The sequence below is a fragment of the Manacus vitellinus genome, unplaced genomic scaffold (assembly GCF_001715985.3).
Source record: "Manacus vitellinus isolate BGI_N305 unplaced genomic scaffold, ASM171598v3 scaffold_1_pilon, whole genome shotgun sequence".
Classification (NCBI taxonomy): Eukaryota; Metazoa; Chordata; class Aves; order Passeriformes; family Pipridae; genus Manacus; species Manacus vitellinus.
Window position 1 is genome coordinate 960,044 of NW_021939396.1, and position 18,345 is coordinate 978,388.

At 49.3% G+C, this 18,345-nt stretch overlaps 1 protein-coding gene and 1 long non-coding RNA gene across 2 annotated transcripts; both read left to right on the forward strand.

Moving 5' to 3' along the window:
- The first annotated feature begins 4,978 nt into the window (after window positions 1–4,978).
- ARC (activity regulated cytoskeleton associated protein) lies at window positions 4,979–8,231 on the forward strand. The gene has a single exon (XM_018075586.2). It carries the CDS (start codon window positions 5,470–5,472, stop codon window positions 6,685–6,687), a length of 1,218 nt encoding a protein of 405 aa, XP_017931075.1. The 5' UTR covers window positions 4,979–5,469; the 3' UTR covers window positions 6,688–8,231.
- A 387-nt stretch (window positions 8,232–8,618) lies between these two features.
- Window positions 8,619–11,005, forward strand: LOC108640220. The gene is made up of 2 exons (XR_001921003.1): window positions 8,619–8,880; window positions 9,277–11,005. It is a non-coding gene; the product is annotated as an uncharacterized LOC108640220 (long non-coding RNA).
- Window positions 11,006–18,345: the final 7,340 nt, after the last annotated feature.

The following is an 18,345-nucleotide window of genomic DNA, read 5'->3' on the forward strand; positions in this document are numbered from 1 at the left end:
GCTCATTTGGAGATGTCTTTCTATTTGTGTTGACCTCATGAGGGTCGTAACAGCCAAGAGCAGAGTGTGAAAAATCCTGCTGCCTCCTTTGGCTTTCCTGCTGTAGCCTCAGGCAGGACTGGGGGGGCGAAAGCAGCACGAGAAGAGACTCATTAACATTTCCTCTGCCCAGCGAGGACAGGAAAATAACAAACATCTCATTAAAGAAGGAGAGAGGAGAGAATTATAAAACACAGAAGATATTTTTAGCCGGAAAACAAAGCACTCTCCCTTCCCCTCAAAGTAGGGCTTTCCAGATGAAAAGGAATAAGGAGAGAACTTGCAGGCTCCTCTGCAGTAGGAGGAGTGGCACTGATGACAATCACCATTATTGTGGTTAATACTGATGGAAGGGGGGGTGCCCTCAGATTCCCAGTTGATTCCACACCTTCCCAGTGACGTCCTGGGGGATGATGGGTGGCCAGGAACAATAGAGCCACTGACGTGATCCGGGTTTTGAATGCAAAACTCTGGGTTTTGAGTGCAATAAAGTGTTCCAGAGCTGGGCATGGATGAATAGGCACGTATGGTGCAAATTAAATGGGTTATTCTTTCCTCCCTGTTTCTTTCTTTACAAATTTAAAAACCCAATACCTTGGTTTCCACTTCGTTTTATTGCCTTGTTGAGGGTTTTGCTACCAAACAAATGACTGGGCAGCTTTGTCTGGTGAGCTATAGGAGGGTCAATAGGGATTAAAAGGATGTGGAGGTAGAAAGGGGGGAATTTTAATTCCTTATTTTCTCCTTTTTTCTTTTTTCTTGTAGGAGGAAGTAATTCTGGAAGGGAAAAGGAAAATTCTAGCACAGCAAATATAGGATAATGCAGAAAATCCCAGTAGGAAATATTAGTTCCTGCAAGAATATGGGCTTAACTGCCCACAGGCCTTCAGGCTTCTAATTTTCAGCCCTTCACGGAGTCCTGGGTGAAAGAAATGGTCCTCCAGGCAGCAATTCAGAGAAGAAACACAATGCACATCCCAAGGAATAATTAGAGAGGGATCCCGGCACCACAGGAGGGTGATCCAGCATTTCCAGCCTCCACCAGAGCTCTCCAGAGCATATGGCACTAAAAGGCAGCACAAATCAGCTGCACCACAAACTTTCCCAAGCCCTGGGATCTCCCCCTTCTCTCTCACTCCCCCCACCAGGTTCATCTGGCTCAGGCTCGTCTCCAAGTTGGAGTGAAATGTGTTGCCAGAAGGTGGATCTGAGCAAAACACTCGGTCAGATGAGGTGGCAAAGGGTTGTCAACCTGAAAAAAAAGAATCCTCCAAGCCCCAACACATTTGCTCTGAGGCAGCAAAAACTCACACCCTGAATTGATGCCAAGGGCGAGGGACACGAGGCTCTGGGTGCAAAGTGACAACACTGGGGAAGGTGCCAGTGCTGGCTGTGCCTTGGTGTCCCTTCTTCTGGTCCCCATCCCCTCAGTGGGGTTCTCCTGCCTCACTGCCATGGGCTCCTTTGGCTGCCTCTGATGCCTCTGTTGGCTCTTCTCTTTCTCTCTCCTCATTTTTTTGGGTCTGATCCCAATCTGCTCTGGTTTAAAACTGTTCTCAGGAAGCTCTAGGGAGACAAGCCACGCTGACACCATCCCTGCTGAGCTCTGAGATGTGGCTTTTTGCTATTTTCTCTCCTTCCCTTGCCTCCTGCTCAGCTTTTTTTGGAGGGAACTGCTCACTGATCACCCTCATACTCACTTCCCACTTTCCTTTCTGTTCTTCTTGGCCTTGGACCTCCTGTAGCCACCCAGAGGACAACAAGCCCTGCTATCTGCTCTGTCCACCTCATTGACAGCTCCCCTGAGACCAAGCAGGTATTTTCAACAGAATCCTGGCTTTGCCTCTGTGAAACCCTGGGATGAAGATACTGTGGCTTCCAAGCCTCCCCCCATCCTGCCCCAATCCATGGATCTTGTCCTTCCATGCCTGTCTGTCTCTGTGTGCCTGGAATCTGCCTGTCTGCCTCAAACTGTCTCCCTCCATCACCTCCCAGCATCTCCCTCCTCTCTTTGCTTCCGGCTCCCCTCTCTCCTCCTCCTCTTCCCACTCACCTTCCTTTAATTAGAAGCACAATGAAAATGCTTATCACACATGTCTTAATCAGCAGCTCATTCCCCAGCAGGTCCAGAAGGAAAACCCCCATTCCCTCCTCGCTTCTCCTGCTTCCCCCACCACCTCCACAGCACCAGGAGAGTGATTAGAACAGCTCTGTGAATGAGATTAACCCAGAGACCTGGAAAAGCTGGAGGGAAGGGCCAAGAGAAGCAGGATGATATTCAGCAAGGATTAATTCTGTGCCTGGGAAGAAAGGGTCCCTGGCAGAGCTGGACCTGAGAATGATGGGGGGCAGAAGGCTGAGGATGATCCTGCAGTGTGTCCTGGCAGCAAAAAAACTGTCCTGGACTGTGAGAAGATGAGGACAAGCAGGAGATCAATGGATGGGATTATAGCCCTCTAATCAGGGCATTTTAGATCATATTAAACTGCTGCAACCAGATTTATCCCTCTTAGGACAAGACAGTGGTCAAATGGAAGGAGTTCAGGCCAGAGATGGTCAGAGAACCTACCTGGTGTGGGACTAGGGCCTGTCCAGCCCAGAGAAGTGATGGATTTGGGGGTCCTAACAGCAGTGTCCTGTACCTGTGGGGATGTTACCAAGGAGGTCAAACCAGGATCTTCACAGACATTGGGTCTAAATTCAAATAAGACACTCAGTTTGGGTACAAGGAAAAAGGTTTTCCCTTTGAGCAATCCCCATCCCTGGGGTTTTGAACATCTGAAACCTGAACCATCTCACCTAAGTTGACTCAACTTAGAGCAGGAGATTGAGTTGGAGACCTCCTGAGGTCCCTTTCACCCTTAGTGATCCCAAAATCCTGTGACCAGAGCTAAGTGCCAAATGAGGCCATTCAGACTGATGATTTCCCCTCCAGAGGGAGGGAAAACAAAAAGGAGAAGGAAAGAGAGGCAGCAGGGTCTGGAAAGGGCCCGGTTTGGTGGAGTACCTTTTATAACCATGTCACCCCTGGCATGTGACAGGACAAGGTGAGGTGGAAAGGAGGTCATCTTGCAAAGTTAATGCCACCCTACAACTTGTCCCCATCCTACAGGCCATTTCTGGGGATCTTGGGTGAAAAGCTTTCTAGAGAATATCTTTCCACCAATCCAGGGATACAGAGATGGAACAGTCTCTCCAATTCACGTTATCTCTTGCTGGCAATGCAGGTTTGAGGGAGGCTCTCTGGGGTACAGTGACACCATAAAAGGCTTCAGATCTGTCCCAAACCCTCAGATGACTGACATTAGACTTTTTCCAAACAAAAACACAGATGTCCTAAAATCTCGTGCTTAGGAAAACTGGTTGAAAGTGGAGGAGTAAGGAAAAGGGAGGGCAGTCAGATAAGTGTGTGATATGTGTGAGGGAAGAAGTGGCATTGGGAGAATCTACTGGATTAGAAATCCAACATTTTGTTCCCTTCCCCACTCACTGTCACTCCCCCTTCAACCAAACTATGCAGCCCTTCTAGGTCATCTTGTTGCTGCCCTAAATAAGTGCCCTGTGTCCTGAGAGCCATAGAACAGTGGTGTCTGTCCATGTGCCATCACCTGGTAAGGAACAGACACATCCCTTCCTGCATGCATATGGGGGGAAAGGGAATCCTGCCCCCTGTCCCTCATGTCCTCCAGCTCAACCACCACCAGGTTGCTCCAAAGGGTCTCTGCTTTAACCTGAGACCGCTGAGACCTCCTTCCAGCGGGACTTTACTGAGAGATTCTCCTCCTCCTCCTCTTTTTGCTCTTCCAGGGTGGCTGCATTCCCACCAGAAAACATGTAGGAGTGAGGATCCGTCCGAATCCTCCCTGGCACAGTGCCCACCACCCCAGGGCACAGCCCCCCCCCTCACTGCCAACAGGCTCAAAACCCATTTTTAGGTGATTTTAGTGAATCAGCATCCCACTGCCTCCGGCCTCTGTCACTGAGAAGCCCCAGATACCCTCAGCACCTCTCTGAGGGTGTTCCGGCAGGGAAACTCTCTCGGATTAGGGAATCCTTTATCTCTGGTTTATGTAAGACCCGGAGGCTCCTTTTATGGTTGGCTTTTCCTGCTTTGTCAAGAAGGAAGAACAAATGTGGCTTCATCTGCGCTTGTGGGTTGGCTCCCTGATTAAGCATCTGATTCAAAGCTAAGTATGGAACAGGCTTTTGATGGGTGGATTTAATTCCATGCAAAACCCAGGATGTCGCCCCCCCCCTCCCTCACCGAATATTCCCGGGATAGCAGTTGGTCTGGTGCAATTAGGCAGTGGGGATGACTCCCACCTACCAGCGCCTGAGAAAGTCCAGAGTGTTCCACTTTGTGCTGAATTGGCTCCTTTGAGTGTTTCCCCCTCTGTTCCCCCCCCTCCTCTTTTCTTTTCTCTCCCTCTTTTTTTTTTTTTTTTTCCTGCCGATTTACCACCATTCCCAGGGATTTGCATTAGGAGTGAGCTCACCCCGTGTGTGTGTGTGCGAACATTTGGGGGTATGTGTGGGGGCCCGGGGGCGTCTGCCTGTGTGTGACACCCTGAATTCCTCCTCAGCTGAGCCCTGCCAGGGGAAAGCACGTTAACGGTGACCTTGCTGAGTAAATAGTTGTGGAATGAATAAGTGCTTTTCCCGCAGCCCGAAAGGCGGAAGGTGCGATTACTCATCCATCCCTCCAACTGTCTCCAGCACCTTTCAAGTGCTTCTCGCGTCGAGTCTGGGGGCGTGAGCGAGGGGGTGGGAAGCGAGGGGAGGCTGCCAAAATCTGGGTTGCCACAGACACCGGCCTCGCTTCTCCTCCAATGAACGCTGCGCTGGGAGTGCGGGAGGAGGCAGAGCACCACCCACATGTTGAGCCGTGCGGAGTATAAGTAGATGGAGGAGCCTGGACTAGTGGCAGTTCAGCCAGGGAAGAGAAGCAGCTCTTTGCATCTCTAGTGGAAAAGCGTTTTTTGGCTCGCCAACTTTTACCCGAGGAGGAATCACCCGGATTTTTGCAGCAGCTCCTTCGTGTGCTTTTCTCGAGAGGGGACTTGGCGCTGTTGAAGATCCTCAGCTCCGGACGAGCAACGGGATTGGACACCTTATCCAACTCCTCTCCTTCTTCCTGGAGGATCCTGGTTCTCTCTGGGACACGCTGAGCACTTGAGACAGGAGTTTCCAGCTGGGCACCAGAAGAAATTTGCCTCCAACTCTCAGTCTGGGATCCACGGGGACCGACCGGCTCGCTCTGCGGTGATTTCTGATTTGGTTGTGTTTGTGTGGAAAAGTCCTTGAAGGGGGGTTTAGGAGTCTCTGTGTGTCTCTCAGGAAGTGTTGTGGTGGGGGTTTTTGGGAGCCAGCTCCAGTGCCAGGGCTCATAACCCAGTTCTGTCCCTGTTTGACACTCGCACGGTCGCGGCCATGCAGTTGGATAATGTCACCAACGCGGGCATCCACTCCTTCCAGGGGCACCGTGGAGTGGCCAACAAGCCCAATGTGATCCTGCAGATTGGGAAGTGCAGGGCAGAAATGTTGGAGCACGTCAGGAGGACCCACAGGCACCTCCTGACCGAGGTCTCCAAGCAGGTGGAGCGGGAGCTGAAGGGTTTGCAGAAATCCGTGGGGAAGTTAGAGAACAACTTAGAGGACCATGTCCCAACTGAGAACCAGAGGTGGAAAAAGTCCATCAAGGCCTGCCTGGCCAGGTGCCAGGAGACCATTGCCCACCTGGAGAGGTGGGTCAAGAGGGAGATGAATGTTTGGAAGGAGGTGTTTTTCCGCTTGGAAAAGTGGGCTGACCGCTTGGAGTCCATGGGGGGCAAATATTGCCCTGGGGACCAGGGCAAGCAGACGGTGTCTGTGGGGGTGGGAGGCCCTGAGATCAGGCCAAGTGAGGGGGAGATTTATGACTATGCCCTCGACATGAGCCAAATGTATGCCCTGACCCCTCCCCCCGGGGAGGTGCCCAGCATCCCCCAGGGCCACGATTCCTACCAGTGGGTCTCTGTGTCCGAGGATGCTCCAGCCTCCCCGGTGGAGACCCAGGTGTTTGAGGATCCCCGGGAGTTCCTGAGCCACTTGGAGGAATATTTAAAGCAGGTGGGTGGGACTGAGGAGTACTGGCTTTCTCAGATCCAAAACCACATGAACGGCCCAGCTAAAAAGTGGTGGGAATACAAGCAGGACTCCGTCAAGAACTGGGTGGAGTTCAAGAAGGAGTTCCTGCAGTACAGCGAGGGCACCCTGACTAGGGATGCCATCAAAAGGGAGCTGGATTTGCCCCAGAAAGAGGGGGAGCCCCTGGATCAGTTCCTTTGGCGCAAGAGGGACTTGTACCAGACCCTCTATGTGGACGCTGATGAGGAGGAGATTATCCAGTACGTGGTAGGAACCCTCCAGCCCAAACTGAAGCGCTTCTTGAGCTACCCCTTGCCCAAGACCTTAGAGCAGCTGATCCAAAGAGGGAAGGAGGTCCAGGGCAGCATGGAGCACTCTGAGGAGCCCAGCCCACAGAGGACCCCCGAGATCCAGCCGGGGGATTCCGTGGACACCGTGCCTCCCTCAACCACTGCCAGTCCCGTGCCGAGCAACGGGACCCAACCTGAGCAGCCCCCCAGCCCCCCAGCCACTGTCATATGAGCTGCTCTGCAGCGCTCTGGGTGAAGTGCAAGGGAGAAGGGGGCTTATTTAGGAAGCTTCTCCTTGGAGAGAGGCTCTGGCTGAGACGGGACATGAGGTGTGCTCAGCCCAAGAGCCCAGGGCAGAGGGGTTGTTAACTTTGCTCGTGGGGGGAGGGAGGTGGTGGGGCAGAGGCACCTTAGGGTGGGGTTACCCACCTCAGCTGAGCCCTGCAAGGCGGGGGTGTTGGAGACCCCGCTGGCACCACTGGGGGGAACAGACCATTTTATGAGATCCCTGATGAGAAACCAGAGACAATTCCCAACTTCTGAAGCAGCCGCTCGGCACTGGCGGCTCTCCAGGACTTCACACGAGTGCAGCAATTGGCTGAGGGTTCCTACCCATCTGGATCTCTCCTTTTCCTTCTCTCCTCCCTCTTCTGAGGAAGTGTCCCTGTCCTAAGGACACAGCTTTCTTTTGACCCTTGCCTGTTTCTGATTAACCACCAGGCTTCTGCTCTCTTTGCAATCTCCTGCTCTTACTTGCTCCAAAGGATTAAATTAATTTTTTTGATTATTTTTTTGTTTTGTGAAGAAAAAAAATCCTATTACTTCAGGAATTGAAAGCTTTAAGAGTGGATTATTTTTGATGTTTTTCATTTCTCTGCACCTAATACCTGCTTTAATGTGTTTCCTCTCGAGAGGCTTTATTGGTTTACTCCTTGTCTGAGTTTCTGCTCATTCCAATCAAGGCCACTGCAGTGCAGAGGCAAATTTCTCCCTTTCCCTGCACATTATCCTGTGCATTCAGCAGGAAACAGATTTCCTAATTAAATTGTGAGCTCATTTATTGAAGGAGCAGTCTGCTTCCTTTCAGGGAGGGCATCCAGGTGGAGAGAGGAGACACCAGAGCTCTTTTGAGAGGATGGGGGGAGGGAAGGGAAATCCAAATCCTTATTCTTTGAACAAAACAAACAAACACAACCCAAATTCAGAGCAAAACATCCCCGGAGCAGCAAATTGAGTCCACACTGATGTGTGGAGGCAACAGGAGCTTTTGCCATGTAAAAGCAAAGAGAAGATGTGAAGAGAGGACGTGTGTGCCCAGCACAGCTTCAGCAAAGAGCTTCTGCTCACACAGACAGGCTCAAAATGCTCTTGGAAAGCCTGGAATGCCTGTCCTGGAGCACCTGAGGACAGAGCAGTGTCTGCTCACAAAGAACTTTCTACAACATCTATCCATGGATGGAGGTGGACTTGGACTTTGTGACTTTTTCCGTGTGGAGACAGTAAATGCTCAGCGTTCATCTGTGGCCAGAGTTTGAGGATGGGACTTTAGAGATGAAAGACATTCATGAAGTTTGGCTCTTTGAAGCTTCTGGAGGCTGGAGCACCATCTTGAGCATCATCTGCATTCACCACCAGCCCAAAAGAACAGCGCCTGTGCAGGAGATGGAGCAGGGATGCAGCAGCAGGAGTGACCCTGGGATGCTCCTGGCACTACCAAAGCAGGGACACGTGGCACTGGTGGCTCAGAAGGCCTTGGGTGTGACTCCTTCCAAGAGGATGAAGGTAAGGAGACTTCCTGCATTCTCTTCTCAGACCTGAATTAGCCATGGCCCATCCAGTAGGAAGCTTGCACTGGGATAAATACTAGTCTGGAATGGGACATGAAGCACTAGGGTTGGGAGAAAGGGGAAGGGAGAGGCAGCCAAAGGGAAATGCAGGACAAGGAGTGGGAAAAGTTTCCAAAGAGGGCAGCATCTTGCACTTTCTCATAAAGATGAGGAGAAAATGGGAAGTTTCTTCATTAGCTCACCCTGAGCTCCTGCCACATGAAGCTCTGGGCTGGGATAACAACCAGCCCTGTTAGGAGCCTGTCTTGGGAATGTGGGGGCTCTCCTCTCACTTGTTGGGAGTGAGTTGGTTTGTGAGCAGCTCTGGGAGCATTTCTCACTAATGCCCTGGGATGAGTGATGGGGGAGTGGGTGTCACTGCTGAGGATGAGCTGGCCATGCATTACAAACATTATCTCCTCTTGGTTGCAGTGACTCACTCAGATCCTCCTCTGAGAAGGAATCACTTCACAGCACTCAGGAATTGGAAGGAAAGGCCCAGAAAAACCTTCAAACCCAAGGATTTGACATCAGACCTGCTCTCAGAGTCCACAGCCACCAGCTGCCAGCTCCACCAGCTGAAGGAAAGACTGGCACAGGTAATTACCTCCCATCTTACCCTGTGGGCCTTTCAGCCTCCCCAGTGCCTTGAGATAGTGAATAGCCCAGGTACAAACATCTGTGCTGGTCCTGAGGCCTCAGCCCTGGTGGTTGCAAGAGGTTGACACCACCAGAGAGGTGGCATTTCAGCTTCTTGGGGTCAGAACCCAAGCACCAGCCCCAATTAATGCTCTGGGGACAGTGCATTGCAGCAGAGGGTCTTTCCCTCAGCTGGACCATTGGCAAATCCTTGGACACCAACACCTGGTGGGTCCTCCAGGCTGCAGACACTTCATGGGCACAGCTAAATTTAATCCCAACTCCTGAGAAATCTCCTTTATTCTCCTCTTTAGAGATCTAATCAGAGCTGCTGCATTTTTTTTTCTGTTTTACAGCAATCCCTGCTGCTGTTGCTGAACTTCCTTCTCTGTGCCCAAGAGCTTTCCCAGGGAAGAGGCTGCAGGAAGACAGAGGGCAAATCCTGCACCAAAGAGCCTCCCTGTGTTCAAGGTGCTGAGAGTCCCAGTGAAAGGGGGAAGCCACTTCCAACAGCACGAAGAAAAGTCTGAGCTGGTCCAGATATTCCAAGCACAGAAGAAAGTGCTGAGAATGGAAAGAGAAGCCAAGAGGCCAGAAGAGAAGAAGCAAGTGCAGGTTTTGGGGACAGCAAGGATGCTGGGCTTGTGCTGACTGTGTGTTGAGATGACACCAAACCTCTGCGATTTGGGGCCGCTGGGACTCACCTGAAGAACTCTTCACCAGATTATCAGCTCCAAAAAACTTTCCTGATTAACTTTGCCAAAAGGCTGACCCTTCTTAGGCTACGAACCCTCCAGGCTGTCAATGCTGTAACTCATTTTTCCTGAGTTTTTCGGGGGGAGCTTCATTTCATGCGGGTACAAGTTTCAAACCTCAAAGGGCTCCGGAGGTTCGGAGAAGCATCCCGGTGTTCCTGATGCTTGTCTGAACTCTTGGAGCCTGCACAACTGTCTTGCCAGAGAGGAGAGTGTTGGGAGGCAGCAGGAGCTCTCTGGATCTGCATGGGCCAGAGTTACTGCAAGAACTGGGGTTCTTGTGCTGACTCTGGGGGGACTGTTTCCATCCAGACCCAGGGAGCCCAAAGGGACGAGTGAGTTGGACGAGGCAGTTTTGCTTCACATCTCAGCTCAAGGGGTCCAGTTGGTTCCTCTCTCTTCCAGAGCCAACTGTCCTGGGGGTGTGTGGGTGTGTGTGGGTGTTGCTGTGGGGGTGTGTGTCGGGCAAACAAATCCACCTCAGCCCAGTTCTGGGGTGGACCCAGGGTACATTCCAACAAGGCTCAGCAAAAATGTCCGGGACCAGAAAATTCTGGAAAACCATGTCAAGCCAGACTCCACAGGCATCATCTCAAGGTCAGAATGATGTTTGATTTTGAGGTGCTTAATTTTCACAGTCCCTTTCAAGGGACTTGACTGCCTCAATAGGCATTTTATTTTTTTTTCCCATAGGCTTTCCTGCCTTTTTAATGAATTAGCCTGTCTGTGCTACTTGGTTGTTTGGTCCTGAGGTTTATACATTTTCAGCTGCCTTTTTGGAGTGTGAAGAACTGAATCTCCTGGACTGATTTTATTTCACCTGTTGCTCCTGGCAAACTGGAGCTTTACTTGTAGCACCCTGGTTTATATTACCAGCCTCCCCAGGAAGGGCTGGTAGTTTATTTTCCTGGGGCAGAGCCACACGAATGAAGAAGTGTGTATGTGTTTTGTCTCTGAAACTTCAGCAGATTTCAACCACTGCGGTTTTTTTTTCCTCCTTAGATGGTTTTACATTTGAACTCTGACAAAACTTCTTTAGAGTTTTTATTTTTACTAGAGATCTTCTTAATTCAAGCAACCTTGTACAAAAGGCAAACCCATTGAATCGCTGCAGGTTGTAGGGGTTGAAGCCAAAGGTCTTTGTAAGCCGACATCACCTGCCCTGGATCTGACTGTATCAGGCAGTTTATTCCTCATGTGTCATGTTGGAGCTACAAGATCACCCCAAGCCACTAGAACCTGTCAATAGAATAGTGCTACACTCTATTTGCTATTGTAGCAAAGCCTTTTGTAGATTTATACAATAAAACTTTGAAATATTCTGCTTCAATTGCTTTGTGCTTCGCTTTCCGGTCTTTCTTCCTTGGTTTATGGGCAACAAAAGTACCTGCTGCCCTCTGAAAGTTTGGGTTTGTCAGCCATTTGGCCTTACTTGATTTGAGAAAAATCTTTGCAGAGGAGGGGTTGGATGTGGAGAACAGGGAGGTGTTTTGAGGGAGTTGTTTGGCATCTAAGATTGAGTCACCTGCAGCCCATGAGGTGGGAGCAATCCCTCGTGGGACTGTGGGATGTGGAGGGCTCTTGTGGGGTACAACTGAGAGCAAGGCTGTTGAAACAGGAGGGGATCACATTCCCACCCATTTCTGAGAAATGGTATGCACAGAAGAGCTGAGGCAAGTCAGGACAAGGTAAAGAAATCTCTAAACCTCAATCAGCTCTACTTGACCTCTGAAGAGGCTTCAGCAGGTAGAAAACCAGCACTCAGCAATAGAGAGACCCAGGAGAAATTCAGCCTGGTGCTTTGTTTATTGATGCATTTCCAAATTCCTTGGGTTCATTACCTGTAAAAAAATCCCTGGGCCATACAGGTTGGAGGTAGGAACATACAGGAACATAAAGGAATAGAGTAGAGGATGGAACTCAGAGTCATTTAAACTGAAATGTGTATTTTTGCAATAGTTTGGGCTCAAATTTCTGGCCCCACAGATGTTCTAGGTATGGAGGACTCTGCTCTGCCTCTGCAAATCCTGCCTCTTCTGGAAAGGTTTTACACTCAGGTGGACTTAGCCCCCATTCCCTGCTCTGTCCTTAGTCACTCTCCAACAGGGATGGTGTTGGGAATACCAGGGGTGAACAATGAGCACTTGGGTGGGTCAGCTGGAAAAACCAATGGACTCATCCCTTTCCCAAGAGGGAACAAATGTGCCCTGCCAAGTGAACCACCCAGATACCCCTTCTGAGCTCAGGTTGGGAAGGCAGAAATGGTCAGATGGCCAAAAGGAGACCTGCCAACCTTTGTATCTCCAGCTCTTTACAGCTCATCCAACCACAAAATCTTTGCAGGAGCGAGGAAGAAACTTTGAAGGTGCAGTTTTGTTCCTCAGCTGAACTCTCCCCACTTCTGGCATCAGTAAAAAGGGGAAAAACAAGAATTGAGGGGACAAACCATCACAGGGGTCCAGCTAATGCAATCCCATCCTGGGACAGTGCAGCGAACTGGGGCAGGAGAGCAGGTTTAGACTTCTCAAGGTCTCTGGACATGGCCAAAAGGGACATGACCAATGTGATGCCTCAAAGAGCGAAAAGCGAGAGCTGCACCAACCCTGCCAGAGTTCAAAAAGTGTTTGGACAACACTCTCAGGCACATGAAGGGATTCTTTGGGGTTGTCCTGTGCAGGGACATGAGCTGGACTTTCATGGTCCTTGTGGGTGCCTTCCAGCTCAGGATGTTCTAGGATTTGATGCTCAGCTGGAGGTGCTGAGCTTTTCCAGCAGAGGGGGGCAGAACTCCACTGTTCGCTGTGGGAATTAAAAGTAGGAAAATCCACTTAAAAAAGGGGAAAATCTCTCCTTGTCGCCATCAATCCTCACATGGCCCACTCCAGATCATCCACAAGATCAGTGGTTGATCATTGAGGGAGATGTGAGGGAAGGGGCAAATGAGAGGTTGGTGTGGAGAGCTGAGAAGAACTGATGGCCAAATTACAGTGGAGGAAGATGGACAGGATGGAGATGCCCTGCTGGGGGAGTTGAAAAGGTGGATGAGGCTGGGAAATTCCTGCCTGTGCCAGACAAACTCATTGGGTTTCCAATTTTGTTCCACAGCCTTCCAGATTTGACTCTAGTAATTGTTGTTTGCTTTCATTCTGACAGTTCTAGATGAAAAGGTCCAGAGAGTCACTGGACCTACACCTTTAATTAATGAAAAAATGTCTTATTTCTGCTCCTGGCTCTAGGAATAGAGAGTCACCTAGAAGAGATGCAGCCCAGTGATGGATGAACTGCCTCAAACTAGTTGAAATCCCCTCCAAAATCAGAGTGGGAACCATCCCTGTGTTTTCTGGGCCATGATCCCAATATCAGGGATATTCACAAGCACAACAGGACCAGAGGAAACAGCAGCAAGGGAGGTTTAGATTATATATTATAAAAAAAAATCCTTCACTGAAAGGGTGACCAGGCATTGGAAAAGGCTGCCCAGGGAACTGCCCAGTGGAATCACCATCCCTGGAAAGCCTCAAAAGGCTTTGGATGTGGCACTTGGGGACATGGTTTAGTGGTGGATCTGGCAGTGCTGGGTTACAGGTTGGACTCAGTGATCTTAGAGGGCTTTTCCAACCTTAAAAATTGACTCTATAAATGATGGACAAGACATGAGGGGTCACTTACAGAACTGAAAAAAAATCTTAATTTACAATTACTTGATAAATTTTATTTTCCTTCTCTCTTTATTGTGACTGCACTACTGGACTCCTTAATTTGCATATTTAGAATGGCTTAAAGAAGGGGCCAAGATGGACCTGATCAGACTATTGCACATATGAAATAGTTCATAGAATCATGGAATGTTTTGGGTTGGAAAGAGCCTTAAAGATTATCCAGTTCCAACCCCTTGCCATGGACAGGGACACCTTCCACTAGACCAGCTTTCTTTTCTATTTTTTTTTGAATTTTTTTTGTCTTCTATTTCCTTTTTTAATCAAAGAGATTGCACCGGTCAGTGATGTAAATCATATTTACTGACTTCCCAGCCCAGCTGCTCCCCTGGCTCTCCTTTTTCCAGCAAAGCAAGTGTAATTAGGAAGCTGTGAAACTTCCATTATTGACACAAGCGGCTCTAATGGCTCCACTTATCACCTCAAAACGCTGCTCTGGTGAGCTTTGGGTGCTCACTCAGATCATGTTGTCTTAGACCTGTTCTAAAGATACTTATTTATACTAAGAACGAGTTGCAGGTGAAGTGGTTTTTACAGCTCTAATCTGTTAAAAATTGAAAACTTACCATCAGCTCAATTCAGGAAATAATTTCTGATGATTATTATGGAAGGCACAGTCATTTTCATTATTTCTAGGCTATATTTAGGAATTTTTAAGATCCCATTAAGTTACAGTGATAGTGCAGTGTCAGTGTGTTTTTCAGTCTTTCCCTCTTCAATGTTTATTAAGTTTCTACTTGTTAATTTATGCTCCTACAGGAGAGCTGGGGGAGCTGGGAAAGGGAGATGAGGCTCTCCAGTTGGCAGGACTCAGTAAGAGGCTGAGCCAGAGTGGCTGGAGAGCAACCAGGCAGGGAGGGACCTGGGGGTGCGGATGGACAGCAGCGGGACACAAACCCAGGGGTGCCCAGGGGGCCAAAAAAGCCAATGGATCCTGGCCTGGATCAGGAAGAGTGTGGCAGCAGGAGCAGGGAAGGGATTCTGCCCCTGCACTGGGCACTGGTGAGGCCATGCCTCGAGTGCTGATGGAAGGCCTGTGGGATACATTTGCAGAGGACACCGAGCTGGGGGGGAGTGTTGATCTGCTGGAAGGCAGGAGGGCTCTGCAGAGGGACCTGGACAAGCTGGATCCATGGGCTGATTCCAACGGGATGAGGTACAACAAGGCCAAGTGCTGGGTCCTGCACTTTGGCCACAACAACCTCCGGCAGCTCCAGGCTGGGTCAGAGTGGCTGGAGAGCAGCCAGGCAGGAAGAGTCCTGGGAGCTGGGATGGACAGGAAGCTGAACAGGAGCCAGAGTGTGCCCAGGTGGGCAAGAAGGCCAATGGATCCTGACCTGGATCAGGAAGAGTGTGGCCAACAGGTCCAGGGAAGGGATTCTTCCCCTGGACTCAGCGCTGGTGAGGCCTCCCCTGGAGTGCTGTGTCCAGCTCTGGGCCCTCAGCTCAGGAAGGACATGGAGGGGCTGGAGCAGGTGCAGAGAAGAGCAACGAGGCTGGGGAAGGGTCTGGAGCACAATTGCCATGAGGAGAGGCTGAGGGAGCTGGGGGGGCTCAGCCTGGAGAGGACGAGGCTCAGGGGAGACCTCCTCACTCTCTGCAACTCCCTGACAGGAGGGGGGAGCCAGGGGGGAGTCAGGCTCTGCTCCCAGGAACCAGCAGTAGGACAAGAGGGCTCGGTCTCCAGCTGTGCCAGGGGAGGCTTAGGTTGAACATTGGGAAGAAGTTCTTTCCAGAGAGAGGGATCAGCCCTTGGAATGGGCTGCCCAGGGAGGGGGTGGAGTCACCGTCCCTGGGGGTGCTGAAGCAGAGCCTGGACGTGGCACTCGGTGCCATGGGCTGGGTGCCAAGGTGGGGTGGGGGCACAGGTTGGACCTGACGATCTCAGGGGTCTTTTCCAACCCAGCTGATTCTGAAATTCTGTGATTCTGTGACCTTTACAAGGGCATGGAGGGACAGGACAAGGGGAGATGGCTTTAAGCTGAAGGAGGATACATTTAGATTGGATATTGGGAAGAAATTCCTAGTTGTGAGGGTGGGGAGGCCCTGGCACAGGTTGCCCAGAGAAGCTGTGGCTGCCCCATGCCTGGAAGTGTCCAAGGATGGCTTGGAGCAACCTGGTCTAGTAAAAGGTGTCCCTGCCCACGGCAGGGGCTGGAACGTGGTAGACTTGAAGGTCCCTTCTAATCCAAACCATTTTTAAGGTTACAACCTTAAGTTTGGCTTTTCTGCTGGTGTCAAAATTGTCAGTGACTTTGGGCCCTCCAGGGGGTGGATTTGTAACTTTTCAAGAGTGTAACACAGGCTTTGTTAATCCTGGTTACAAAGAGGGATCATTCCTTGATCCTGTTGGGAAAATAACTTCATTTGGGGTAAGGAAGGGTTTCACACCATTCCAAAGACAGAAAATTCTGAGTTCCTGAACAGCAGAGGAGCACAGAGGATGCAAATCTTGCATCAGGAGAAATATTGAAATTATTTAATTGAATAGTCAAGTCAGGAGAGAGCAAAATAAGGCAAGGTCAAGTCTGATGAGAAAGTCTCCTGATAATTCCTGATATTAAGATGAAGTTGGAAAAAGAGATTTCTTCACTCACCAACTCAGCAGAAGTCTTTAAGTCCCAAAACAGTAAATTCCATTTCTTTTCTGAGTTTTCTAACCTTTCCCTTGTTGTTTTCTTTCTTTTATTTTGTTTTTGTTTTGTTTTGTTTTGTTTTTTTTTAAGTTAAACTCAGTTTTTAAGTGATGTTTTTTGCAAACAAACAGTCAAAAAGGTCTGTTTTGAAAATGTCAACATTCTATTGGTTTAGAAAAACAAGAAACACTTCATGCCAGCAAGTGGTTCTGTAAGATTCAGGATTAAATGAAATCTGATTTTCTAGGGACTTATACCTTGTATTTCGAGTCTTTTGTGTAATATTGTCTGAGAGCATTTCAATCACATGAGGGAGCGATGGAAAAACTGCCCAAAATTCACCCAGTCTGTATGGAAAACTTGCAGGGTTGTAGTGATTTTGGGAATCTTTGTTTTTGCATGATATAAAACCACAGGATCATGGAATGGTTTGAGTTGGAAGGGACCTTCCAGATCCTTTTGTTCTACACCCTTCCATGGGCAGGGACACCTTCCACTAGCCCAGGTTGCTCCAAGGACCGTCCAGCCTGGCCTTGGACACTTCCAGGGGTGGAGCAGCCACAGCTTCTCTGGGCAACCTGTCCTGGGACCATCCAGGGCCTCACCTTGTCCTGTCACTCCAAACCCTTGTCTAAAGTCCCTCTTCAGCTCTCTTGCAGCATCCTTTAGATACTGAAAAGCCACTCAGTGGTGGCCTTGGCAGTGGCGGTGTCACAGTTGGACTCAACGATCTCAGAGGTCTTTTCCTGCCCAAACGATTCCATGATCCTCCAACAAGGGAAAGACCAGGAACTCTTCATCACAACCTGCGTTGCCTGTGTGCCTGGGGTCAGCCAGGAGGTTGTTTCCTGCTTTTTCCCTAGAGAGGCAGACCTTGGAGAGAGGCATTTACTAAATGTCTGAGGGTGAAGGTAGGAAGGAAAACTAACTTACTTTTTCTTTCTTTCTTTCTTTCTTTCTTTTTTTTTTCTTTCTTTCTTTCTTCTTTCCTTCCCTCCTTCCTTCCTTTCTTTCTTTCTTTCTTTTTCTTTCTTTTTCTTCCTTCCTCCCTTCCTTCCCTTCTCTCTCTTTCTCTCTCTCTTTCTAAATTAATTCACCATGTTCCAAAGATGCTTCTCTCTGAGGACTCCTCTCCACAGAGAGTTCCAGGAAAGCAAATCCAAACTGAACCAAGGCATGGCTTTATAGGAAATTACTTGGAAGACTTTAAGACCTGGGTCTTCAATCTACTTCAGAATCAAGGTGCCCTTAATTCCATGTGGTTCGCTTCCCCTCAGCTTGATCAGGAAGGCATGTCTGGAACTGAATTAAGCTTGAGAGCTGAGGGCACTGCAAGCCTGGAAAACTGCACAGAAACTACTGGAAAAACATCCAAACCCAGACAATAATTTTTCTAAAACCTATTACCATCAAATTCTTCTCCCTGACACCCGGGACACTTCCCTGGGAATCATTCTGTGGTGGATCCAGCCAGGCTGGATCAGCCTCTGAGCAACCTGGTCTAGTGGGAGGTGTCCCAAGGCAGGGGGTGGGAATGAGATGGTCTCGATGGTCCCTTCCAACCCAAACCATTCCATGATTCTGTGATACTGGGAGAGCTCCTTGTCTTGGTCATTCCCACTGAAGGGCAGATCCTGAGGTGCCTCTCCAGGACAAGACCACTCGAATCTTCCCGGATTTTGCTTTGCACCAGGGAATTTGTTTTCAACCCAGTCATTGCAAATGAAATTCAGATTAAACCTTAGATCAGCAAGCACAGCCAGACTGCTGCAACATCACATGATGTATGAACAACCCAAACATCTGGAATTGCAGACAAATGCCATGGAAATCCAGGAAATGTTGCTTCCTGCAGGCTTTTCCTACATGAGTTTTGAACAGCGGGTAAATGTCATTTTTTACAGTATGTCACATATAATGTATCAAGATCATAAAAAAATCCACATTTTTCTTGGCAATCTTTGCTGGTTTTTTTGCTTATTTTCCTTTAAATCAAATTAGAGAAAGAGGCCTTTGAACATTCCTGCTGGATTTTGCCTCCTAGATCCAGTAGGATGTTCCAACAGGAGACCACCAAGGGACGTTGGTGCAGCTGATTTCTTCTGGACACACTCCCATGAAAACTGGGATATTTGTCACATGTATCAGCAGAAATCCCTGCCTGGAATCCCTCCCAGCAAAAGAGTGGAGCTCTAAAATCATGCAGTGTGAAACACGGCCTGGGAGAAATAAAAACAAGCAAGAAAAGTTGGTCTGCTGATATAATTTTTAGTTAATTTGACCCAGGGAATTCACACAGAGATGTCTCTTCAGGAGCT